The sequence below is a fragment of the Eubalaena glacialis genome, chromosome 1 (genome assembly GCF_028564815.1).
Source record: "Eubalaena glacialis isolate mEubGla1 chromosome 1, mEubGla1.1.hap2.+ XY, whole genome shotgun sequence".
Classification (NCBI taxonomy): Eukaryota; Metazoa; Chordata; class Mammalia; order Artiodactyla; family Balaenidae; genus Eubalaena; species Eubalaena glacialis.
The window spans coordinates 209702862-209729369 of NC_083716.1; the positions used below are offsets into that span (position 1 = coordinate 209702862).

Sequence of the window (26508 nt, forward strand, 5' to 3'; positions counted from 1 at the left end):
ATATTCTTTTCTCAAACCTATTGGTTGATACACAGTGTTTGCTTTATTTTTGTCCATTATATCTTACACATATGTTATAAATATTTTAATGTTTCAATACTTTGTAGAAGCAGTTTTTAAAGTTAGTGAGTTTTCTGTTTTTGTCTGAAATTGTGATGTAACAAAAAGACATCTATTTACTCTATTTACAGCTTTGAAAACTCATAACATTTGTGTACTGAAAGGAGTACCCTCTGTACCAAGTATTCAGTATTGTTGTTAATGTAATGTGATATTTTCTGTACACAGAATGAGTTGCTCTTTCAAGTGTCATTACCATGTGGGGAACAACAGTGAGAAGAGTGCCAGCAAGCCCAAAAGTAAATTCATAAACACTAATAACCTACTTATTAGAGATACACAGTGAGTTGTGACTAGACTACCAATTATTTTTTTTTCTACAGTTCACTACTCAAAATATGTGAGTTTATAACAAACAGTTCTACCATGTTGTGGTCTTTATTTAGACCTATCCCAGGTTTGAATTCCAGTCACCTTCTTCCAGTCACCCTTTCCTTGCCAGGAGCGTGTCTGCAAATTGCACCACAAGAATTTTACTAGGTTTATACACATTTTTGTTACAACATTCATAGAACCATATGTATACCACGATGAATATATTTCACATTCATTGGTCTAGAACATTTTGCTGAATGGACGTATCCAAATTGCTGCTTCCTTTCTTTACTCATACAAATGTTGCATTCATTCACTCAGCAAACATTAATGAGTACCTACGAGGGGGTGGGCATGATTCCAGGCTAACAAGGAAAAACAAGACATATCCCTTCCTTAAGGTGCTCGTGTTTAATGTGAAACAGACCCATACACAAATAATTGAGATATTTACAAATTACTTTGGTCCTGAAGCTCAGCCTGGAGACATGAGAAGATGACCTGGAGAAGATGACATTTGAATGGGGTCTTAAAGCATGTTTGCCTAACAGGAGAATGGATGAATTTTCATTGTAAGTCAGAAGAAATTCCATGTGCTGTGTATATAATATTGTACAGATGCATGAAGTTGCACGACCTGTTCAAAAACATACTTATGATGTGATAGAGTGCAGAGCACCTAGCAGAAGTGGTGGTGTGTGAAAGGCAGGTATAATCCATCTTTAAACACTTGCTTCTGCTAGATTCCAAGATAAGTTTTTATATCCTCTAGGTTGTCTCATACTCTGTGGTAGGGGGCATTATCTACATTTTACAAATAAGTTCAGTAAGATTGTAAAAGACTAAGTAATTAGTCCATGGTCACACATGTAATTAGTGTCAGAATCCAGGTCCCTTTAACAGCAAAGCTGGAGCTCTTTCACTCTTATCATGCTGCTGCCTTGCCATGAACAAAAAGTGTCCCAGGTGTATTGGTTCAAGTACTCCGTCACCGAAAACCTTTATTATTTTTGTGAATCCTCGTGTCTGTGTGACTGTCTACTATATCCCTAACACATATCCTTCTTGCTTTATTATACTATTTATTACATTACATTGTATCAATACATTATTTATTTGTATCTCCTCATTAAACCCCAGGCTTGAGTGTCTGATTCTTTTCAGAAAGAAAGTGCTTATTGAGTAGATTCAAGACAAATGAATCAATGAATTTATGAAGGCATGTTTTGGGTTTTCCAATGCTCTTTAATGAGATAAAGACAATAGTATAAGAACATAAGGAAAGTATTGGATTTTCCTAACTTTAGATTGAAGCTCTCCTAAGATTCATGGAGAAAGAAAGGGAATTCCCTGGCGGTCTAGTGGTTAGGACTCTGTGCTTCCACTGCAAGGGGCCCAGGTTCAATCCCTGGTCGGGGAACTAAGATCCTGCATTCTGCATGATGCGTGGGCAAAAAAAAAAAGAATTCTGAGGAGCTCACTGAAAAGCTGTGAACATATGAATAGTTGGATAATGATGAGGGAATGGGTCCCTCATTTTTGTCCTGTGGCAGCCTGGCTGGAAGATGCTCTATAACGTTAGAAGAAAACTTCAGCTGTTGTGTTCTGATTAGCGTATTGTCAGAGCACCAACACATCCGGGGATGAACAGGGTGCTTTGGGGGAGATGGTGAGATAAACATTTATGTCATTATATTGTACTGATCGCCTAGCCCCTTTTTCAGCAAAAGACTTATTTTGTTTTTGTGTTTCACTTTTTTTCCGAGAGATGGAAGAATTTTTCAACACATAAGAATTTATAGCACTGAAAACTCAAAAAGTCTCCCTAAGGAGAAGCAGTATGCCAAATAGTCATTGACATAAGAAAACACTATAAATTAATGCAGTAATAGTTCATGGTTGCTAAGAAAGGAACTTAATTTACAACTTGAAACAGGTTTGTGTTCCTTACAAATTCTGGAAATCAATCAGTGGCACGGAAACTGATCTGCTAAAAGAGAAGAAAATTGATTCTTTATATTGTCAACTACATCAATTTTTTTTTTTAATTTTGAAGGAACAACTTTTAGAAACAAGTTTATTAACCATTAAGGAATTCTTTGATATTTCGTTTCCTAGTAAACTATCCAAAGAGAAGTGTTTATGGCCTCATTAGAAGATAGATTTTTATTGTGCCAATCATCATCTTCAAAACTGCAGTCTCTATTATGCCAAAGACAGGGAAATCAAAAGTTAAATGAGATAGAGCTGTCTATGTGAAAGACCAGCATTGCATCATGTTTTAGAATGCTGCTTTGCATCAAAGTATCTCAATATGAAGTAGTGGGAATCTGAACACATTTGCATATTCCCCATTCGTGACATAGTGTTGGCATTCTCAAAAAGAATAACTGTAGCTGGTGGCAATTTTTATCTAAAGAGATTTGTGCATGTTAGCAATATACCATCTTCTGTCAGCATAAGAAGAGCCTATGGGGCCCATTAACTCACCAAATCTGCCACTGTTCTGCAAAGTTTTATTCAGCAAGTGCAGTCCCTAATAGTCACTTACAAAATTCGTATCAAATGCTATCAATAAGCAAGGGGATTATTTTCCCCCAGTGAGAATGCATTTGAAGAGTATAAGAAGGCTTGACAAAAGAATAAAACACTTTAAGTGATCACTGTATTAATATAAATATATCCTACCAGGAAGCCAATATATGTAAGTAGTGTATGCACTTTAATGTGTGCCACTAATAAGTTCTCGGAGTACCATATTTTTCACAGATTTTCTTCCCATATTTTCTTTCTTTATGGCTTCTCTCAACTCTAACAATGAACCTGGTTGAAATTAAGCCAAAAGACACTGTGCGTTTATCCACACCTTTTAAAAAGGTTCCACTGGTGTTGGGTAGTTGGTAGACCTTTGATTAGCTTCAAAGGTCTACAACCAAAATAACTGGAAACATAGGCCCACAGGGTGCTGTGTCTCCTGAGCAAGTCTTCCTGAACCAGAGGATGCACCAGGAAATTAACAAACATCCAAGCCAAAGAGCGTCCTCCTTATGAAAAACCTTATGGTAATTAAATCAAATAGTGTCCATTGATCTTGAGTTGAATGCCAGGAAGCAGGAGCTTAATAGAAATCCCATTATCTAAATAAATCTAGAGAAATCTCAAGAGGGACAAGTCCACAGTGCCCTCTAAGAATGTAATAAAAATGTCTGTGAATTTCATCTTCAGAAGGATTCAACATTTCCCTAATACCTCTTCAATTACTATAATAACTCTTTAAAGTAATCAAGAGCAAATAGTACCAATCCTTGGAAACTGAAGGATAAGAAAGGGAATATAATATCCTCTAGAAACTGGAAGGAAGGAAGGAAGGAAGGAAGGTAGGTAGGTAGGTAAGTAGGTAAGGGAAGAGGGAAGGAAGTGGGGGGGAGGGAGGGAGAGGTGGGGAGAAGAAAGAAAGGAAGAGAAAACAATCTGTCATTAGAACCAGAACAAGAAATTTTGGCTCCTGCTCCATCAACACTCTCTTACTTGACACTTTTGATACCTTACTTACCATTTTGGAATGGAAGACCTTTCCCACACCAGGCTCACTCATTTTCAACCTCTTGTAAATAAGCTCTTTGTTTAAAATGACATAGCTATCATATTAATATTGCTACTGTTCCAATTGCTGTGCTATCTAAATAGTATGCAGGAAATGACTAGACTTAAGCTCCAGCCCTGAGCGGAAACTTTATAGTAGCTTTAAGGTAATGTGAGTTATAAAAGAAGTTGAGTATTAATTATAACACTTGTCAGTTTTTAAAAAAGCTTGGTGGTATGTATAATTTTACCTCATTTTCTCATTTGCTACTGTTATTTAAATCACTTCCCAGCACTAAGCATGTGCATAAAAGATGATTGTTCCCAATTTAACCTTTTAAGTAAAATGTATTCTATTAATTAAGTCATTACAGTTCCCTCTATTTTCTATGATGTTTATTCATTTATCTTCTGTCCTCAAGATAGACATCTGTGTCAGTGAATATTTTGGAGAAAGACCCCTAATTTTTATGCCCATCACCCATTTGGATGTTCTACACTGTTTTTTGAAATAGTTTGGTAGTATTCTAAAGAATTTCAAATTGTTAATTAAAATAATTAGTATTCTTACTAAAAATAGTAGATAGTATTCAGCCAAAAAGTTAAGTTACCATGTTCAACCTAACATGGCAAGGGAATTTGCAGTACTTAAATTGCCTTAGATTTTATGGGATAACTTATGTCTGTTAAAAAAAAAAAAGACAAAAACAAAAAATAAGACCCTACCCTTGTGTGAATTCCTTTTTCAGAATAACTGCACAAAATAAAATCATGTATGTAGTCTGAATACCATATTTCCTTTGCCTTTCTTCCACTACAAGATGAACTGGGAGCCATGTAAACCGGGAGGTAAAACCTGCTGTGGTTATTGGATTATCCATGAGATAGCAATTGAAAGTACATTGTGCCCTGCCTATTCCTTTATAATCCTAGGCAAGTTAAATCATACGCACCACCACCATCATTAAATTCACAACCTTTACCACTCTCAGTTTCCATTTATCAAAAGTTTTCATTTATTGAGAAACATGTACCTGGAACTGTGCTAAGTGCTTTTTTACATTTATTTCATTCAGTTCTCACAACTCCTTGTACAGTGTTTTTATCTCATTTTTCACATGGGGAAACTAAGGTTTAAAGGAGCTTAGTAACCTGCCTGATAAATCTTGAATTCAATCCACATCTGTCCCATTATTAGCTATTATGTTATTCTGTAACATCTAATGTAAATTAACTCTATTTAGTTTATCATTAATGATCTAATAACTAATATTTATTAAGCACTTACTATGTGATCTTTTAAGTATTTTGCATAAACTTACACAAATAATCTTCACTCTAAACCTATGGGGAAAGCAATATCAACCTCATTTTATATATGATGAGACTGAGGCACAGAAAGTTAAAATAAATTGCAGGTAACCAGTAAGTATCTAGGTCAAGATTTTAACTCAGATGATTTCTTATCTGTGTAATGGAGATGAATTATTTTAGCTTGAACCTATTAGAACTGTAGATTTCTGAACATGTTAAACAAATTTATAGCTAACACGTTAATATTGGTCAACATAGAAAGATTTCTATTAATAACATATATTCAAATTAAAAGGGTAATAGTGTTCTAACATACGGGTGTTTGTCAAGTGTTTTCTTACATTTAATTCATGTTATCAATAATCTGAAAAATATAACAACTCTTCTATGATTCATCACAAGTATAGTAGAGTGATTAAAAGTGCCATGTTTAAGCTCTGGCTCCTCCGCTTACAAGATGTGCCGCAGTTTCTTTATCTGTCAAGATAATAATAGCTATCTTTACAGGTTACTGTGAGCATTAAATGAATTAATAGCTATAAAGAGTATAGGGTAGAACTTGTATATTACAAGTACTCAGTATTAGCTTCTAGTATTATTTTTTTAGTCACCATCATTGTTTTCCAATATTTTTTCATTTGTACTATAGATTCCACTGTATATTTTTTCAGACCTGGGAAAGACAGAATTTGGCCCACAACTGGAGCCTGATACATATGGATTGACATCTCCAACTGGAAACACGAAGAAAAGTCCAACAAGATTTTTAAGCAGTTAATACCAGGAAAATCACAAATATGTAGTGCTTTTGTCTAGAAAATAAAGAAATAGCTTAGGAAAGGAGGACTAGGTGGGTATGGGAAGATTTAGGAAGATTTTTGTATAATAACTGAGTCAATGAAATATGACTGAATGTTGTAGGTAAAGGAAGGAGGAGCTTATTACTCTGAGACCAATCTCGTATTTGGGAAAATGGAAGAGGTCCTCCTTGTTGGCAGAGTTCCCCTCACCTTGCTTCTACCCTTGAGCCACCAGAGTTTTATAGACTAATGTAGACAATGACATATGGTGAATACTGAACAGCTGTTGTTGAATATTGAAGTGATAATCCATGCAGAGTTGCTTAAGGATTTAGAACTTGGCCTCTTTGTTCATGAGAGATATTGGTTAGTAGCTTTCATATAACGTCTTTGCTTGGTATTAACATCAAGGTAATGGTAGCCTCATAGAATGAGTTGGGAAATATTCCCTCCTCTAAATTTTCTGAAAGAATTTCTGTAGAACTGGTATTATTTCTTCCTTAAATGTTTGGTAGAATTCATCAGGAAATCAGCTGGGTCTAGAGTTTTCATTCTGGGAAAGTTTTTAACTTTCAATACAAATCGATTAAAAAACAAACTATAGGGCTATTAGATGATCTCTTTCTTCCTATATAAGCTTTGGTAATTTGTGGCTTTCAAAATTGTATCCATTTCATCAGAGCTGTGTTCATCTAAAATTTTATCCACTGCTGAAGCAGGATTCTTCTTCCTATTCTAATGGATGCCCCTGAATTTTGAAGTTTTTCACTCTGGGTATTGGGAATAGGAACTTTACTCCCAACCTTGTGTAAACTTTGAACACTGTGCTCTTTCCCCTTTGGGGTGGTTCTGTCCCAGGTCTTGGGTAGTTTCCTCACATGCATGCGATCATCAGCAATTAATTAAATACCTGAGGGGATCCTTTGCAGATCTCAGAAAGATTTCTGAATACCTCTCTTCTCTCCAATTCCCTGACCTAAACTCTGTCTGCCTTGGTTTCCCTGGACCTCCAGCTTCATGTCCTCAGGCTGGGATATCCCTGGGCTCTGCCTATGTTCCCCTTCCTGCACCGCAACCTGGAAACTTTCTCCAGACAGTAAGCTGTAGCAATGGCGGGAGTCACCCCACCTGTTTTCCACCTCTCAAGAGGCACTGTCCTCTGTTGCCTGATGTCTAATCTCTTGAATGCCATTGTTTCATGTTTCGTCTATTTTAGAAATTTTTTTTCAGGAGGAATTGTAAGTTTGTTCCCTTTTGCTCCATTTTGTCCAGATATAGAAGTCTGATCCTTGGGGATTAGATATATTGCTGTCATGCTCAAAGAGTTTTATTATATATTATACAGCTCTAGATTCTTGAGTTTTTCTGTTTTTGCGGATACAGAAACAACAGCCCAGATAAAAGAACTGAAAGTATTAGAAATTTTTTAAAAGAATGAAATCCTATTCACAGAAGTTTTAATGTACATATATTTCTTCATAACTGTCTTTAAATTATGTACCAATAGAAATGAGGTGCCCCAGGCAGGCTGGGGAAAATGTTTTCTCAAATCTTTGCCAGTAAAAGATTTCACTTATTACAAACCTATATTAATTTATTGTTCAAAAAATGGCTGATATACAAGCAGGTCTGATCCTTGTCTCTTTAATTTCTTTGCAGTGCCAGATGAAAGCAAAGTCCATTCATTGGCTGGACACAAATCGGGTAAGAAATTCCTTGTAACTGACTTTATATTCTCCTTCCTGGAAATCTCTGGCTGTGTTTGAGTAGCAGATGGAACCTGTTTCCATCCACTCATCACTGAAAGACTTGCTAATTAATATATGAGATGTCTCTGACTTCCACAGAGGTGAATTATTGCTTGGCCTTGTGTATAGTGGCATAATGTATGCTGACTCAAATGTTTGAGAAGAAGGAAGAAAGGTTTCCAAAAAAATAATTATAAAACCCAAAATCTTTAACCTGTATGCCAGCTGAACACTTAGAATAACAAAAAATTACAAAGAAAACCCAAGAAAGTTTGAAATTCTTTTCCATGATGACTCTCACATTAAAGTGGCAGGACAAAGAATTCCAGAATAAGAAAAACGTGGCCATTTCTTCCTTCTCAAAAAAGAATCATTTTTTTGCCTGTCACCAAAGGGGATTGGGCCTGAGATGACTGTATTCTCTTTCTTTAGACTCATGAATGAGCTCCCTGGAGGTGCCCTAGGAAGTCCACAAGGACTCTGAGGGTCTCCAGGTTCTTTCTCTGTTTTGTGTGAGATACCTTCAGGTCTAAAATCCAAGCTTTTCCTTCATTGCCAAATGACCTACCTTCTATTCCTTTGCCCTTTCTTCAGCATCATTTATTCACATTAGTTGAAAACACTTAAAGCTACTAAGCTAGTAAATACAGCAGTAATCCCTTTCTTGTAAGGGTGGGGGGAAACTATCCATTTTACTCTTAGAAATGCCACTCCAAACAACAGGAGGGTTATGATTTGTTGGCATCCCTTCATTTCTGAAACAAAGAAGTCGTTCCCATCACCAAGCATCGCCTGTGTTTATGGGCCAATTATGTTCTCAGCAGTAAGTGGCCTTGATGCCTCGTTACTTCCATCATGTTCCAGGGCAAGATTATGATTTTTTTTTCCTTTTCTTCTTTCTCCAGATTCACTAGTGATAACAGCAGGGAAGGTCTGGTTCACAACTCTTAGATGTTTTCTTTTCTGCCCCTCCTAATAAAGAGCCTAAGAGGTTAGATCACTGTGAAAGAAAAGATTTCTGAGGGAGTGATAAATTGCCCCATGCTGCTTGTTCCCATCATCCTCGTCCATTAAATTCTCTACTACTGGAAATATTTTTCAGAGTCTGAGAAGGAAGTTCTCATGGCCAAGGTACTCCAACGATAGCCTACATTATGTTCCACTTAAAGGCCTGGTACTTCTTGTCCTTAGCTCTCTTACACATATTAATACTTGAAGATAAAAACCTATTTACATACTGGGATGGGCTTCAAGGTAAGAAGTAGAAGCATTTTTTTAAGAATGTGTATCAATTTTGTTTTTGAGAACAAATAATAAAGTTTCTGGCTTTTTCCAGGGAATCAAATCTTACTTCATTTCCAAACAAACTACTGTTAGCCAGTAACTAAAAATCATTGTCACTCTTTTTAAAGGCAAACATTATCTTGGTATATTGCTATAGTATTTTAGGTACATTTTAATGATATATTTTTATGTAGTGTGAAATAAAGATAGTAGTAAAGAAGTACTCTAAACATAAAAATTGAAATAATCTTCCAAATTAAAAGAAAAATGTTAAAAATGGCATAATTTTAAAGCTGTCAGTCAGGTTAACTGTAAGGTTCACATGGCAGAGTTGTTTTAGCTGGTAATAGAAATAATACTAATGGTCTTCATATCCCATGAATCAAACTGTTGAAATACATCAGATGTTTTAAATAAGATTTTTGTTACTAATGAACTATTATTACAGTATTCACTATTCTTATATTTTAAGTACTTTTATATCCTATCACAACATCATCAAATTTTTCATTGGCTCTCTGTGGAACTGGGGCGAATGCTGAAAACAACCAGAAAGTTGATAACTTTGGAGCCAAAGTGGCATATGATAAAACACAGTGAAGAGGGCTAACCAGTCACCTCAAATTGTGTGCTCTAGACTTAAATTAAATGAGAGCACCTATAAAACGTTAGAGACAGTACTGAGAAAATAAAAAGCAGCATGAAAGAAAAAGATGCTATTAAGGTCTTGAATTATAATTCTCCTCAAGAACCCATCCCTCCCATAAAGTGCAACTCCCTGTGTGGGCTACACTTGGGTAGAGCATTTTCCCATTAGGCTTTGGTGGTGACGACAGTGAAAGAGAATTAAGGGTCCTTTTGATTCTGGCAACCTGTTTCAGTCATTTTTAACATTCACCTAACATAGAACTATAGTCTCCATCTGCTACAGTCTAGACCACTAAGCAAGTTGCAAGTTTGGATTGTAATGTGCAACGTGCCCTGATCATTCATACTTATCTCGCCAATGTCAGCTTCTTTTTATTTCACCTTTCTCTTCCCCAAATCCTTTCTCCAGAATTTTCAGGTGAAAAAGTGATATCTCTTTTGCTAAGAAGAAAGAATATCTCCCTCTGTCTCTTTTAAATTATAGAAATGTGGGCCTCTTTCCCACTACCCAAGACCATCAGGAAGTTAAATTAAATTTTATGTGCTGACCTAAATCTACCATCCATCCTCTTATTTAGGATGATATTCAACATTCTAATAAATTCATCTGAGTTAAAATTTCTTCTGAGTCAGCTACTTAGTGTGTAGAGAGCCATTTCATGCCAAGTTCCATCTGTTGGTCTGGCTTGGGTACTTCCCAAATTTGTGACAATATTTTTGGCACTGTTTCCTTGGCTTATTCTTTAAATGGTTGATTCCTCAGAGCTCAGATCAAATCAAATTCTTAGGTAAGATAAATCTTTCTAACATTTTTGGCCCAAAATGTAGTATTCCCTCACCTCTTCTGGAATCAATCCAGTATTCTTGAGATTTCTCTAATAATCTACCTCAGGGGCTACCCCTGGCAGTGCATTGCATCTCATACCTTGGCAAGGAAAATGGCAGGCTGGTACTCCTGTTTATAATCTTATGGGGTCCTCTTCCACATATAAGAGGTATTAATGTTTATGGGATGGTGAGACCTACCATAGAGAAGTTAGGAGCAAAATGCTTTTTGTTTGGTTCCTTTAAAAAAAAATCATAAGTTTCAGAGAGCCTTGAAAAACCAAAAAGCTGTCTTTCACCTCTTTCCCTAACTATCTCACTAATTGAATTCTGACAAAACTCAAATCCTAGCAATGCACAGGGGAAATAACTTCAGCAAAATGTATATTTTAAACAATAAAACCATTTTTTAAAATGACAAATATTCTGAGGGAACATTAGAATCCAGAGAAAAATGACATCAGATTTGTCATAACCTTTTTTCTTTTTACATTATGCTTTAATTTTGGCTATACACAGACTCATAAAGTATGTCCGAGAAGGAGTCCTTTTTTTCCCCTATGTACTGAACTGACACTTAAACCAATAGTTTAATGCTCCTCAGCATTCAGACAGAAAGGACTTATAAATTTTACTTTTTTAAAATGTGCCTTCGTATTTTTTTGTTTTGATTTACTGCTTAGAATGGTTTTAATATGTATTGACTGTCTGCAGAGATCTTTGCTGACCCAGCTCTTTAAGATGATGCAGTACTGAAGAAAGCCGATGAGTCCTTCTTTATGAGCTCTGACATATTAATTAGCAAAATGGACTAAAAAGCTTTCCTATTTCTATTTAAATTTCTTATAGTCTCAAACACCTGTCTATATAACTGTAAAACAGGCAAGTCTGTAAAAGTAATGGTTGGCAGTAAGTCCAGACCTTTTCTGAGATGAGTTTATCAATTCATGAGCAAGTATTCATTAACAGTCTAGGGGGACATCTCTCCAGCCGAGGTGCCTTGCAGCCACTAAGTACGGTTGGTATCTCAACACATTTTGCTAATGAAGAAGCTGAAGCTCAAGGCATAAGTCCTTGTTCTCCCAGTTGGTAACTCTTAGCGTTAGGATAGAAACCCAGATGCGGTGTGGCAGAGCCCATGAATTTGGACACTTTATATTCCACCAGCATGTGCCTAACACCTCACAATCTCAGGAACTGAGAAGAATATAGGAGTAAGACACAATCTAGTTGGAAGGCATGACCCACATATCAAGATATCCTATAAATCATTACTTACTTTTTATAACCTCAGCTAGCTAAACCAGGAACACAGTAGGTGTAATTTCTCTATGGTAATTCAGTGAGCAAGAGAAAAACATCAGATCTGATCATTTGTGCCTTTGTTTCTCTGCATGCATGTGCACGTGAATGTGTGGGCCAAGAGGTGTATGAGAAAAAATATGCATGTGATGTACACGTATTATGCATAAGTTATAGGAAATGTGCATGTGATACGTGTCTTACAGCAAAGGCTGAGAGCTTAACATGCAAGTTACTAACTTGACAGAACATACATTCTGCTTTAAATGCATTGTGTGTAGGGACTTCCCTGGCAGTCCAGTGGTTAAGACCCTGCGCTCCTAATGCCGGGGACACAGGTTCAGTCCCTGGTCGGGGAACAAGATCCTGCATGCTACACGGTGCGGCCAAATAAATAAATAAATAGATGCATTGTGTGTAAACTTCAAATCTAGAATGTTCAAATGTAGCTAAAGAAATTGCTGAATCTTTGCAAAAGACAAGATAAAACATAAGGTGAATGGATAGTCACTTTAAGAGTAATGGGTTATTAAATGACATTTCATAAATTTTGTTGAGTCTTAGTGTTCCATACTTTTATAGAATATCTAAGTTAAAATATGCATTTAAATTTTGGAGCACCAACCATGATCACTTTTCATATCTGGGTCTTCTAATTGAATTACTGTTTTTTATGACTTTTCATTGTTATTGTTGATGAGGAACTAAAATCATAGAGTAAGTGGGTAGTGGATTTGAACTCTGTTTCTTTCCTCATCAGTTGGTTAAGGTAATACTGCATGGTTATCTATTTGGACAAACATTTTTATTGGGTATTTTCTAAGCTTCTGTCATGTGTTATGTTGGATAACTATAGCTTTAGACACAAAAAAAGTATACATTTCCCACATGCTTCAGCCTTGGGTTACATTTCCATGGGATTCAGGATGTTTTCTTTAGAAAAAAATTAATGATACATCTAGGATTCTTTCTATAGAAACTTGATTATGAAGCAACCTTAGTGTCTCCTATATTGCAAAATGTTAGTGATTACTCTATCCGCTAAATTTCAAAGAATCAAATCAATCAAATCAAATTAGAAAGAAATATATTGTGAGATAAGGTTATTTACTATTCAAATATGGTGTAGGTGTGTGCATTTCTAAATTTCATGAGTAGATAGATACTACATTTTTTTATAAATCAACTTTCAAAACTATTTCTGTTCCACTCATGTTTATTAAATACCCACTTTGTAACAGGTATTAAGTTTTAAGCACTGGAGATACAAAGTGACATGTGTCAGAAAGGAAGTGCTTTCATAGCAGGATCTGAAAGATAAATAGAAGTTTGAGGAATAGAAAAGGTCACTGAGCTAACACTTTCCAGGCACATGGAAAGTTGTGAAAACATGAAACTTCATGGTGTGTTCCAGAAACTGTAAGCAATTCGGCATGGCAGGAGTGCAAAGGGGAGAGTGACATGCTACGAGGTTAAGCAAGAAGGCAGAGATTAGATCATGGGGAACGCCTACCAAATGAAAGAATGTGAATTTTATCCTACAGGCTCAGAGAATCTAAACAGATTAAAGAAGGGGAGTGGTCAGTTTTATAGTCTAGTGATATCACTCTGGTTGTTGTGGGGACTTGAAAGCATTTTTTTTTTTTTAAAGGCAAGAATAGTTAAAAAGACCACTGCAGTAGTCCAGATAAGAGATGATGTGGGCATAAATTTAAGTGATTAAATTAAGGAAAGAAAAGTAAGAAATATTTAGAGAATAAAGCCTTGAATGTTGTTGTTTGTTTGTTTTTTAATCAAACTTAGCGGGTAAGTGAGAAAGAGGATCCAATTTGATTATCAGTGTATCAGTCAACTCTTGCTATAACCATGCTACGTAATAAAACCAACAGTTAACATTTATTTCTTTTTTTTTTTTTAAAAGGCTGGAGATTTTTTTTTTTTTATAACAGAGGTCTTTAAAGTATTTGTTTATTTATTTATTTATGGCTGTGCTGGGTCTTTGTTTCTGTGCGAGGGCTTTCTCTGGTTGTGGCAACCAGGGGCCACTCTTCATCGCGGTGCGTGGGCCTCTCACTATCGCGGCCTCTCTTGTTGCGGAGCACAGGCTCAGTAATTGTGGCTCACGGGCCTAGTTGCTCCGCAGCATGTGGGATCCTCTCAGACCAGGGCTCGAACCTGTGTCCCCTGCATTGGCAGGCAGATTCTCAACCATTGTGCCACCAGGAAATCCCAACATTTATTTCTTGATCACGTATCTTCAGGTGGGCTGGGACTTGCCGATCTCAGAAGTGTTTGGCCAGGCTTGGCTCTAACCTGTAGTTCAGGTCCAGGTTTTCTGCCTGTGTCTCTTATCCTCCTTGGGCCAATGGTTTCCTGAGGCAAGTACCTTTGATAACAACGGTGATAAGATGAAAATAGAGTAGACAGAGAGGGAACTCATAAGCTCTGTGGCAGTGTTCATGTATTAATGATGTGAGAGTGAAGGTGATAGAAGGAATGATAAGAGGAATAGAAGGAAGTGTGGCAGGATAGCATGAGCTCTGAAAGAGTCAGGATTTTATATAAGGGTAGAGAAACAATGTACCTGAACGTGGAAATGCAAACTAAGGAGATAGCTGAGCCCTCTCCCAACTTGCATGATATGGATGAGAAAGAACAGCTTCAAATGAGAGGGCTGCGAGAGAAGCAGAATTCTTGGTGGAGAGCTAGATTTCAATGAAGGCTAAAAGGAAGGGGAATTTTCAGAGAAGGGGCTGGAAGTGAACAGCATTTTGTCAACCATGGGAGGATAGTGGAGATTCGAGAAGGCAAGGTGGAGGAGTCTGGGCTGGAGGGGAGAGTGGGACGGTGGGTCACAGGGAGATGGACAGAGTGGTGTAAGGCTACAGCACAGGAAGGAGTAGATGACCAAAGGGCTCACATCTTGGGAAATGACTAAGGGTGTCAGGAGCGATGCACCTAGTTTGTTTAGTTGGCTTTGCAGTTGCCAAGAGAATCAATGCTCACTCTTTGGTAAATAGAAAAAAAGGCTTGGGCCAGTTATGACTCAGTGGTGGCCTGGATGAATTATATTTTTGTAAAGAGATCCTATCTCTGAAGGATGAGGAGATGAAGATTTTCCAGGAGGAAACGGTCCCAAGGTTACAAGTTTTGAGGAGATGCTTAAATTTTACTGGGTTTGGAAACCGAGAAATGGCCATGGGTAATCATTTCTGCTGGACAGGAAACAGGAGAGCAGGCTCAAAATGAAGTGGCTTGAGGAGGAACGGGAGGTGGAAACAAGGATAGATGATCTTTCCAGAAGCTTAATATTAAGAGAAAAAAGAGAGATGTATCTAGCGAAGAGAAGTTGTCTTTTGTTGGTGGTGCTGTTCTATTTCATGTTATTAATGAGAAACACTGGACCAAGTTTGTTGACTGAGTAGAAAGAGACATCTGTAAGAGAATGAAGAACGAGGAAAGAGGAAATTTTTAAAGGGATAGGATTAAGAGTATAGTTTTATAGCAGTTGGCTTTGAAGAGGATGAGCCAAGATTGAAGGGAAAGTGACAGGGTTGCATGTAGTACAGATAAATTTGTAGGTAGAGGGGGTAAGAAATTAAGTATGTTAATGGTCTCAATTTTCTTGATGATGTCAAAGTCTGTACATAATGGCATTGTAGGGTTGGTCAGTAGGCTGGTCAAGAAAATAAGAAACACTATAGATAATAGGTAGCCCATGTTGGGATGTGTTTAAGTCATTGAAGCAAAATTGGATGGGAAACTATGAAACAATATATTTACACCTGCACATGCACATATTCACTGCATTCAAGGGTTGAGTTACAAATGAGCTACAATTTTCCCCTGAACTAAAATGTTCATATCTTTTGCAGTTATATTTTCAATTCTCTATTTATGGTGAAATTATAGAAAGTTAGGACTAAGTGGATAGTTATATATGTCTAATACAACCAACTTATTTTAAAGAGTAGATTGATACCTAGACAGGGAAAATCACCCCCACCAAAGGCCCAGCTGGTCAGACCTGTTGACTTCTACTTCAGCAACCTCTTGCTTTGTGAATTCAAACCTCATTGCTACCAGTTTTGCCTGATTTAATAATCTAAACTATCATTAAAATCCTCAAAATTTCCCCAAACCCAGCATGGATAACAGAAAGAATAATTTAGCACAGCACTGGTCTTTTGTCTTTTCAGCTTCTCTCATTGAAACCCACCAGAATTGAATAAGCTTCTATATACAAAAAGTATGTACTTTGTTCAAAGTTTATTACAGACTTTGTCACAAAGTCTGTATCTGTTTATGGTTGCTATTCATTATACTTTATATTTTTATTATGGTGTTCTATTTATTTTTCCCCTAAATATAAATGTACAGGACAAATTATTCTGAGTTCCAATAGACATTTGTTGATATGGTGTATTCGGTACGTACTTTCCCCCTATGCCCTTATATATTGATATTGATATTACAAAATTCTCAGCAATGAAATTTTTTATTATCCTGTCTCATAATTCAGAACTCAACAGCTTACCTTTGGAGATAAAATTTACTGTGCTTAAGTGTGCATTGATTTAGAAAATGTATAGTTTCTAAAGTTTTAACTGTTTGAACAAATTAAAAATAATTTTATAAAGAGACGACCCTATTTCTATGTATGTCAAATTCTTCAAATGTGGCTGAACTCTCTCAAACTTCACCATCCATGGGGAATATGTGTCTTGTACATTTGGAAAACAGTGGTTTGGAACTGACAATTCTAATAGCGTTTCTAAATGCCAGAGTGAACATCTGCAGTGAAAAATATTATTAAATGACTACATGATGGTTGATAAACATTATTAAATGACTACATGATGGTTGATAAATACAAAGTGAATGTTTGACATTAAAACTTTACTGTAGGCTGAGCTATCTGTACTCAGCTTTGGACTAGCTGTGCAACTGGAGAGGGACAACAGTAGGAGCCACAGAAAACAGCGAGTGACTTAAAAATTACACAGAAACATCATCATCAGTCAGAATATTATTGTATGGACTTGAATGTATCATGGGTAAAAACAAATCACATTCTCAAAAACATAATAACTATAAATGTTAAGCTGTGAGCACCAATTCTGTCCTCTTTCCTTTATATTTAGCTTTAGGATCTCCTGAGTAAACTTCTTGCAATGAAACTATTTCAGTAAAATTGTTGGATTCTATATACCTACTAGCTTTTTTTTTTTTTAATTTATTTATTTTATTTATTTATTTTTGGCTGCGTTGAGTCTTCGTTGCTGTGCGCGGGCTTTCTCTAGTTGCGGCGAGCAGGGGCTACTCTTTGTTGTGGTGCACGGGCTTCTCATTGCGGTGGCTTCTCTTGTCGCGGAGCACGGGCTCTAGATGTGCAGGCTCAGTAGTTGTGGCTCATGGGCTTAGTTGCTCTGCGGCATGTGGGATCTTCCTGGACCAGGGCTCAAACCCGTGTCCCCTGCATTGGCAGGCAGGTTCTTAACCACTGCGCCACCAGAGAAGCCCCCTACTAGCTTTAAATGATGGCAGCCCTTTATCAAGAGTAGATTTGGCAAGGGCTACAAAGCTTTTCAGTTCCTATGTAATTATTTTAGAAAGGTTTACATTGACACCTGGAATTTTAAATCACTCTTCTAAGGAAAGTATTTTATGTGTAAATGTGTCGTGGAGAGAAAAAACGGAGACACTCTGATTCCAATGACCCAGAGAGGTTATAGCTCCCTGCTTGTAGGACCTTTTATTTTAAACTTCTACGGATAATCTAGTTGCCAGTGTTAAGTGATTGGCTGTTTAGACGTTCCAGCAGTGTTTTACTTCTGAACTCTTCTCACCAAAATATTAGCCGACATATGATATTGGAAGGACAAGTTTAAAACCCAGCCTGAGACACCTGAAGATCAGCTTTTACATAATAGATGTCCAATCTGTGTTGAATAACATACAGTATGTCAAAGCCTAAATTTTGTTTGTTTAATATCTGATAAAGGTATAACAATGCCAACTAATGGTGAGAAATATTTTAGAATATATTGGCTTTGATAATGTCGGTGTGACTTTACACAAGTTGTGTGTGTATACACACATATGAGTTTCATAAATGAATGCTGGGTTGAGGGGGAGGGAAGCATTAAAAGACTAGTATATTTCAAGAAGGGTTTTGCCTACTTAAAAAAATGCTCATTTGTTCCTGTATTTAGGCTCTATCGACAGGGATAAATTTCAGTACCTTTAACAAGTCATACCATGCCCTCTATCGCCTTGTCTTGACCTGCCCTTGCAGCCTGTCTCATGCCACCGTCAACCTCTACCCCACCTCATCCCCGCCTCATCACACTTGTTCCCAATTCACAGAGCTACTCACCACTACTGTCTGACCATATCTTATTCTTTCATGCCTCAGAGCCCCAGCGGAACTCTTTGAAGGCCCACCTCCCTGAGAAACCCTCCCCAGCTTCCTCAGACCGAGGTCTCCTCTGGTATCTAGCCTTGTTTAACTTCAGGTGTCTCCAGGCTCTAGTTTTATACTTTTTAACTTCTCTCACCCTTTGCTGCCCTAGCTCACACTTCTGCTCTAGAGCCAGTTAGCCCCCAAGGACCCGCACAGGCTGCTTCTCAAATCTCCTTTGATCAATAGTCATGACCCCCTTAGACCATTAATAATCCCAAGGCCTACCTTTTCCTCATATAGGCAGGAGAACTCTGTTATCTACTGAATGAAAGGGCAGGAACCAGTGTTAACTCTTTATTAAACCAGTATTTATTGAATGCTTACTGTGTGCCAGACACTGTGCCAGGTACCACAAATACAAGGTTGTGTAGACTGTGGATTCTGCCTCTAAGGTACTCACAGTTCAGTAGCAACAGTAGGAATGCAAACACTGAAACTACCATGTGCTTATACATAAATGCAAATACATAGAATAAGTAACAGTGGTTACCTTTACTTAGAGGAAGAAGATAAGGTTGGGGGTCAAGGGGGACTTCTGCTTTATCTGTAGTATTTGAATTTTTATGTTGAGACTATATTTATGTGCAGTTTGAGTAATGAAAAACTTTATGGGTTTAAAAAAGTAAAAACTTCGAACATACTAAAATTTCACATGCTGAATCTAATCATTGAAATGTTGTACACATGAGATGATTTAGCATGGGGACTGGCACAGAATATGCACAGAAGAACCACAGGAAAAGGGATAGTTTCTGGGAAGGAGATGAGAGGCTGAATCCCAGAGTCACGCTGGGAACCTATTTGGGGCCCAAAAGTATTTCGGGAGGAAGGGAATAGAGAGAGACTTAACCATGAGATACCTCATTTATGGGTTGCTGGAAAATGTGCCAATGAAAAACATATTTGGAGAATGTTAAACTCCCCTGTCAATTTTTGGTATCCTAGAGGGCAGGAACTTAGTCTTTGAAATTTATTCAGTAAGGCACCCACTTCATGCTTTTTAGAGGTTCATGGTGCCCAACTGTGTCCAATAAAAGCAGAATTATAATGAGGGCTTGTGATGAATATGTAAAAGTTAAAGAGAAAACTTAAAGCAACCTAGATTACTTCTTGCTAAAATAAGCAAATGCAAATTCATTAACACTGTTGATAATTAGAAACCACACACACACACACACACACACACAAAACCACTTACAAATTCCACCCCATCAAAATAGAACAAAGCTGTTGAAAGTTACCTTTTGAATAAAAACCCTTTTATTAACTAATCCTTTTTTTGTAAATGTGCATGCCTTTTCAACCAGGAAAACAACAACTGCAAAGAAAGAGGGAGAAAAAAAGCAGATAGTTTTGTAAAGTATCATGATATTGCCATCAGGGAGTTGTCAGAGGTATTTAGAAATGTTGGCGTCAAACTGGTGATGGAGGCTTTTTACTTGTTATACTCAGAGAAAATGTTACTATCGGTTGGTCTAGTGACCTAGCGGTTGATGAACTATTTTAAGTGATTTATATGGACAAACACTTATTTTTTAAAAGTATGCATCTATATTGTGTATTAGTAAAGCACTATTTATAATAGTGCTACATTTAAAAAAATAAAATATTAGTGGAAAAAGTATGAGATTTTAAATAATATTAGGAAATAACAGTATAAAATGATTTGTGAACAGGGCAAAATATCCTGAAGTCATATGACACAGTTTGCTGAGGTCTGGGAAACAGTGATGAATTCTGTAAGTTTCCATCAGCATGTCCATAGTTTCCATCACCGTGCTTTTTTTCAAAGCTCAGAAAGTCTTGGTTTGAGAAAAGTACGTCCACCCTGAGGCCTTGGGCTATATAATACTCACTCTCTGGGCCCCATTTCCTGTCCATGGACCGATGCCTTCAATTCTGGTTGAACACTGGCTCCTTCAGCAAAGAAATGTCCAAATCTTCAACTGTTTCTTACTATGAACTTCTCTCCATCAAGTTTAACTTGAGTTATATTTTGAAGTACATTCCTCTAACAGGCCATCTTCATCAGAGAAGGAAACATAACAGATACAATGGTGCCCTTCTGTGTGAGCCTGGAAAAGCAGTCTCTTACAAATGCAGAGTCAGCCTTCACTTTTCACCTTTCTTTACCTACCCCATTAATCCAGTAGGAAATCAGGTTTGTCCCACAGGAACACAACCCAAAGCTTTCCTTCCTACCCTTGCCCATGCCACCATCACCTCATGCCTTCAGTAGCCTCCTAACTTCTCTACTCTCTGCCGTTCCATTCTCCTCACAAGAGCCAAAGGGATCTCTGGCAAACGTGACACAAATCATGTCCTCAAATGCTTACAGTCCTCCGATGGCTTCCCACCATTCATAGAAAATGATCCACATTTCTGACCACGACCCCCAAGGCCAGCCTCATCTCCCTGCTTGCCTTGCTGACTTTGTCCCCACTGCTCCTCCTCCTTCAGGACACTTGGCCCGGGTTGCCTGCTCTCTGTGTTCAGCAGGCCAACTTGTTCTCTTCTGGGGCCCTTTGCACATGCCTTCCCTCTGCTTAGAATGATCTCCCTCCCCTTCACGTGGCTGATTCCTTCTGATTCAGTTCTTAGGTCAAGTGTTCTTTCTTCAGATATACCTTCCTTGACCACCCCATCTAAAAGAGGCAAAATAAGTCAGTTTCTGTCACTTAGTCTGTTCACTTCCCAATAGCACTTATCACAGTCTGTGGTGTATGTGTGTGTGTGTGTGTGTGTGTGTGTGTGTGTGTGTTTAACATACTGTCTGTCTCCTCACCTACAGAACATGAGCTGCACACAGGCAGAGACCTTGGGCCCCAGTGCAGGAGCAGTATCTGGCACAGAGTAGGCATCCTTTGCTCAATATTTGATAAGTCTTTTTCTTGTATGTCTTTTTGCATATTTTTACTTTCAAACTCCCCATGTCTGTATGTTTTATATGTGTGTCTTGTCTTACATTTTTTTTGTTTTTGTGTTCGGTCTGACAATCTGAATTGTAACTGGGAATTTGGCACATTTGCATGTATTGAGAGTACTAGCATATTTAGATTTATGTTTATCATATTATTTTATACATGAGTCGCTTCTTGTCCTCTTAGAATGAATTCCTGTTTCATTTTGGGATTTTTTTTGTTTTTTGGTTTTTTTTAATTTTTGGCTGCGTGGGGTCTTCATTGCTGCGCACGGGCTTTCTCTAGTTGCGGCAAGCGGGGGCTACTCTTCACTGCGGTGCGCGGGCTTCTCATTGCGGTGGCTTCTCTTTTTATGGAACACGGGCTCTAGGCACAGGGACTTCAGTAGTTGTGGCACACAGGCTCAGTAGTTGTGGCTTACGGGCTCTAGAGCGCAGGCTCAGTAGTTGTGGCGCATGAGCTTAGTTGCTCCGCAGCACGTGAGATCTTCCCAGACCAGGGCTCGAACCCGTGTCCCCTGCATTAGCAGGCAGATTCTCAACCACTGCGCCACCAGGGAAGCCCTTCATTTTGTTTTTAAACCCACTTTTTTCTTATATTAATTTGAAAATTATACACTTCACTTTTATCATGCATACTTAATAAAATCTAAAATTAGTTCATACTTAATCCTTTTCCCAAACAATATAAGGAACTTAGAATACTTTTGCTCTCCTTACCCCCTCCCAATTTCTATACTGTGTTCCATTTTTTTCTTTCTTATTTTTTGATTCACATATTATGTACAAATTTTAATGTTTTCTGTATCTATTATTTTTTCAAACTCACCTGTGTATTTACCAATTTCTTTTCTTACCATTCTTTCTTATACCTCAGATCTTCCTTCTGGGATCATTTTCCTTCTTTCTGAAGTATGCTCTTCAGACATTCCTTTAATGATGGTCTATTGATTATACTCTGTTGTTTATCAGGAAACATCTTGTTCTGACAACTAGTTTTGTTGAGTATACAGTGTTATGCTGGCAGCACGCTGAAGGTGTTTTTTCTACTGTCTTCTGGCTTCTACTGTGAAAAGTCAGCCATTGGTTTAATTGGCCTCTCTCTGGACACTTATAAATTCTCTTTGTCTTTGATGTTTACTTTCACTACCATCTAGGTCTTGCTGTAGGTTTCTTTATATTATCTTTCTTTGTGTATAATGTGCCTCCTCTGGCTGTATATTAATGTTTTCCATCACTTCTGAGAAATTATAAATTATAAATGTTAATGTGCCTCTTCCCCAGTGGAACTCTTATTAGATGTATGTTAGACCTCACTCTTCAGCCATGTCTCCTAGACACTCTTTCATACTTTTCTGTCGCCTTGATTCTGTATTTCATTCTGAGTAATTTCTCCAGGTCTATCTTCTAATTCCAATTTGGTGTCCACATATCTCTCGTGTTTCTGCTGATTCTCATCCATGGTGACTTTTTCTTGGTGGATTTGGTAATTTCTCTTTAGGATGTCATACTTGGTTGGATTTAACGTGTGAGCATTTGGGGGAGCCTGATTTGCATGTGCTTTTCTCCACAGAAGATTTAGATTTGCTGCTTCTGGGGTACAAGCAGAGTACTACTAACCTGGAACCACTTTCATATAATTTCTTGGCTGACAGCTTAATTAATTGGGAGAAAAATAAACTTGATTTAATAACTCCGAGAGGACAGTTGTCCTGTGGTTGAAAATTCTCAAAGAGACATGAAGATTGTTTTTTTGTTTTGTTTTGTTTTCATTGTTATTTTTCCTTTCTAGAACCAGATTAAAGAGAGATTTTCTTGAACTAGCTTTGCAGAGGAAAGTGTATTTGATCTTTGAGGTTTCTTAGCCTACCCTTCTACTAAGGTTGTAGGTCCTTTTGAGGGTTGCTTTGCTTCAGGATTTCTCTTAATTTCCTATGAGCTAAGCAGTGCATTTAAATGTATATTTGTTTTAATTTATCCAGGATCTATTTGTATTTTATTATCGGGATTTTGAGAATTAATACATAGCTGGAAGCAGAAGTCTCTAGTCTAATAATTGCTGAATGAATGAATGGATGAAAGAATGAATGATTACCCTTCATAAATGGCTGAATTCAAATAAACCATTGGGCTCAATGCAGATTAAAGCACATGTTCACCCAGACATGGTTTTATCTCACTGAGTCTGGATTACTTTTGACAAAATACTCTTTAGAAGTATATGGAAAGCCACATGACATAGGAACAAAGTTGGGAATGATGTCCATAATATGCTGAGAAAGTTTGAAATGGAAAATTCCCTTCATAAGAAACCACATAGTAAAAAGTTCTGGTTATATTTGTAGTTTCAGGCTATGATTTATTACACTGTCTAGAGATTATTATAATGATTCATTGTTATAGGAAGAAATAAAATAGGGTTTACAAAGGAGCTTTTATCAGATTATGATTTGCCTTGTCATGAAGTAGGGAAGAAGAGGCTTATCTGGCTATTTGTTGTCACTGCCTATGTGGGCCATGGATCAGATACTGATTAGAATTTTTTTTTGACTCCTAGAACACCCTCCAGAGTGAATTCCTTGTCATGACCACACCCAAAGAGTAGTTTATGAGAAGGCTGTTTGATAGATCCTTTAGGTACTAAAACAAATCAAAACCAGTCCTGTTCATTCCAGCAAAAGCTGTCCTTCCATACGTTCTCCTTTTTGCATCAAATGCTCTTTGGTTTTTCTCTTTCTGAAGTCCAGAAATTCTGGTACTTTTATAGAATTTTTGTGCAACTTCTCATTTATGCAAGACATGTTACCATAGAATAGGTGCTGAGATTGGGCAAAGGAACAACATGAGAATTTGGATGATGTCAGCTTATAGTCCTATAACTGAAGAGCTTATCTTTGCTGTTAGAGTCTACTAGGATTAAGGAAACCCCATTAGTTCTCTGGAATGAAAATACTAGCTTGGTAAGCATTAGTAAAATAGATGATGTGCTTGTTGCCTGTCGTGGATGAAGAAATTAGTAGACTTTTATTTTTCTTCTTCTTTCTCTGTGCCATTTCATCCTTTGTTTCTATGAATTAGAATTTCTGGGTATGGCATCCAGGGCTGACACTGCACACGCAATACCCTTGGCTCCAAGGAGGTCGTGAATTTGGATCATTTCCCAGATTATACATCTGCCCCTGTAGCTTGCATTTCAGAGCATATGGCTGTGGCAGAGGGGGCATATTAGAAATTGTCCCTGCATTGCTTCTGAAGTGTAAGAAAGAGGAAGCACCTTTTCATCCGGTCATGAAGTTGTTACTTGAGTGTTAAAACGGTATGGGTAAAACTGTTTTCTTGTGAATTCCCTTCAGTAAGTTAAAATGCATTCAGTGTGTTGCTGTCACAGAATTCATACAAAGTACTATATGGTAGAAACACACAACACAAAAAACCCTGAATTTTGTTAAGGAATTCATATGTCATTTGAAATGTGTACAGCAATGCCTACAAGAAAGAACAACTTGAAATGGTCCATTTATTGCTTTACATTGTATTCATTTCTCAAGTGCTAACAAATAATATTTCTTAAAATATTTATGTCTACATGCAAGTATTTATTGGAGTAGTATGTTTATTTCCAGGGATATCAGCCATTAGGGCTTTTGAAATTGTGAAAATTTAAGATTCTGCAAACTAGGTATAGAATGCTACCAAAAGGCAATTTAGGGCTAATCTGAGGCCCAAGGTAACTGGTGAGCTGCTGTGAGGATAATGCTTTGTGGATCTGGAGAAAGAAATAACAAAAGTAAGAAGGTAGAGAGGTGAATGTTAGCGGAGATGTATCATTCTCTCTCCTCAGCTAATCAGTCACTTGTGTTCTGAATATATCCCCAGCTATTTCTTCCAAGGCCTTCTCCAATCAATGAATGGCTTTCTCTTCCATCTTCATATTCTTCCGCATCTTTGGCTCCTTCCTTTCATCCAAGGAGGGATAATCTAGGTGAGAAAGAAATAGTGAGTGGAAATGGTGGGAGTATATGGAAGCAGGGGGTAACAGAAGGAAGGGGAGTCTAAGCAAAAGCAATGGATAGTAGTAAGTACAAATGGGAACTATGTCTTAGAAGTTTGTTTTCCTTGCTAAGGTGTCTCACATGATCACTTAAATAGCAGACAGATTGACCATGTTAAAACAAAACCTGGACCATGTCATTTTTCTTCTTTGAAGCCTTCATTATGGATCAGCTAAATAACCAAACATAAAAAGAAAAGAGGACCTCCACCTGTACCTTACATTAGATAAGAAATTTATTCAGAATGATTCATAAATCTAAATGTAAAAGCTAAAACTTTAAAGCTTCTAGAAAAAAATAGGAGAAATTTTAGTGATAGTTGATTAAGCAGTACATCTTTTAGGACCAACTAGACTACTGAGTTATTTTAAGTAAGTAGTAATGAGAGGTTGAAGACGATTGTTAAAGAGAGTAGGGGAATTGATAAATGTGTTATAAAAGATGTTGCAGATATAGGGTATATAGGACTTGACAATTTCCTATATTTGGGGACAAGAGATGGGGGGACTCAAAACTTACCTGAGACCTTTAGGCTGGAAGATCAGCAAGAAGGTGGTGCCTTTGACCAAATGAAAGGAACCATGAAGAAAAGCCAAGTTATGAGGAAGAGGCATTTGAAAATACTAGTCTGGAACTCAAGAGAGAGGTCAAGGTTAGCAATACAGATTTGGAAGTCATCTGCATAGAGGAGATATTGAATCTTGGATTTGTCCACAAGATTGCACAGATTAAATTAAGTAATAATTCTTTAAAAGAGTTAGTAGCCATTAATTCATTTGGTTAACTAAAAGCTTAAGATGAAGGCAAAGGCAGTTACTAGGGTTAATGATCAGTCTCATTTTTGCTATTATCATGTTCAATAGCTTGAAACGACTAGGATTTTTCTCTGAAAATTAGCAGCTGTATGGAAATGCAAAATTTCTAACAGTTACAAATTCCTTATCAAGTTAAATCAATTTACATATTTATATTCTTAAGGGATCTTAAACACACAAATGAGATTTTTGTTCAAGTTTTTAAATATTAGGTGGATATGAGTGCATAGAAGTCATTATGCAATGAAATTTGCACTGATTTTGCCCATATAGTCTTGGGTTTTCTTTTAAAATGCAATTTTTTGCTTGTTTATCAT

The 26508-nt window shown here is 37.2% G+C and overlaps 1 protein-coding gene across 2 annotated transcripts in view; it reads left to right on the forward strand.

The window, feature by feature from the left end:
- PARD3B (par-3 family cell polarity regulator beta) overlaps positions 1–26508 on the forward strand; it is a 1019383-nt gene that overhangs the window by 632245 nt on the left and 360630 nt on the right. For both annotated transcript variants that reach the window (XM_061186691.1, XM_061186699.1), the window contains one exon: positions 7791–7835. In XM_061186691.1, coding sequence (XP_061042674.1) covers positions 7791–7835 — 45 coding nt within the window. The remainder of the gene's footprint in view (positions 1–7790; positions 7836–26508) is intronic.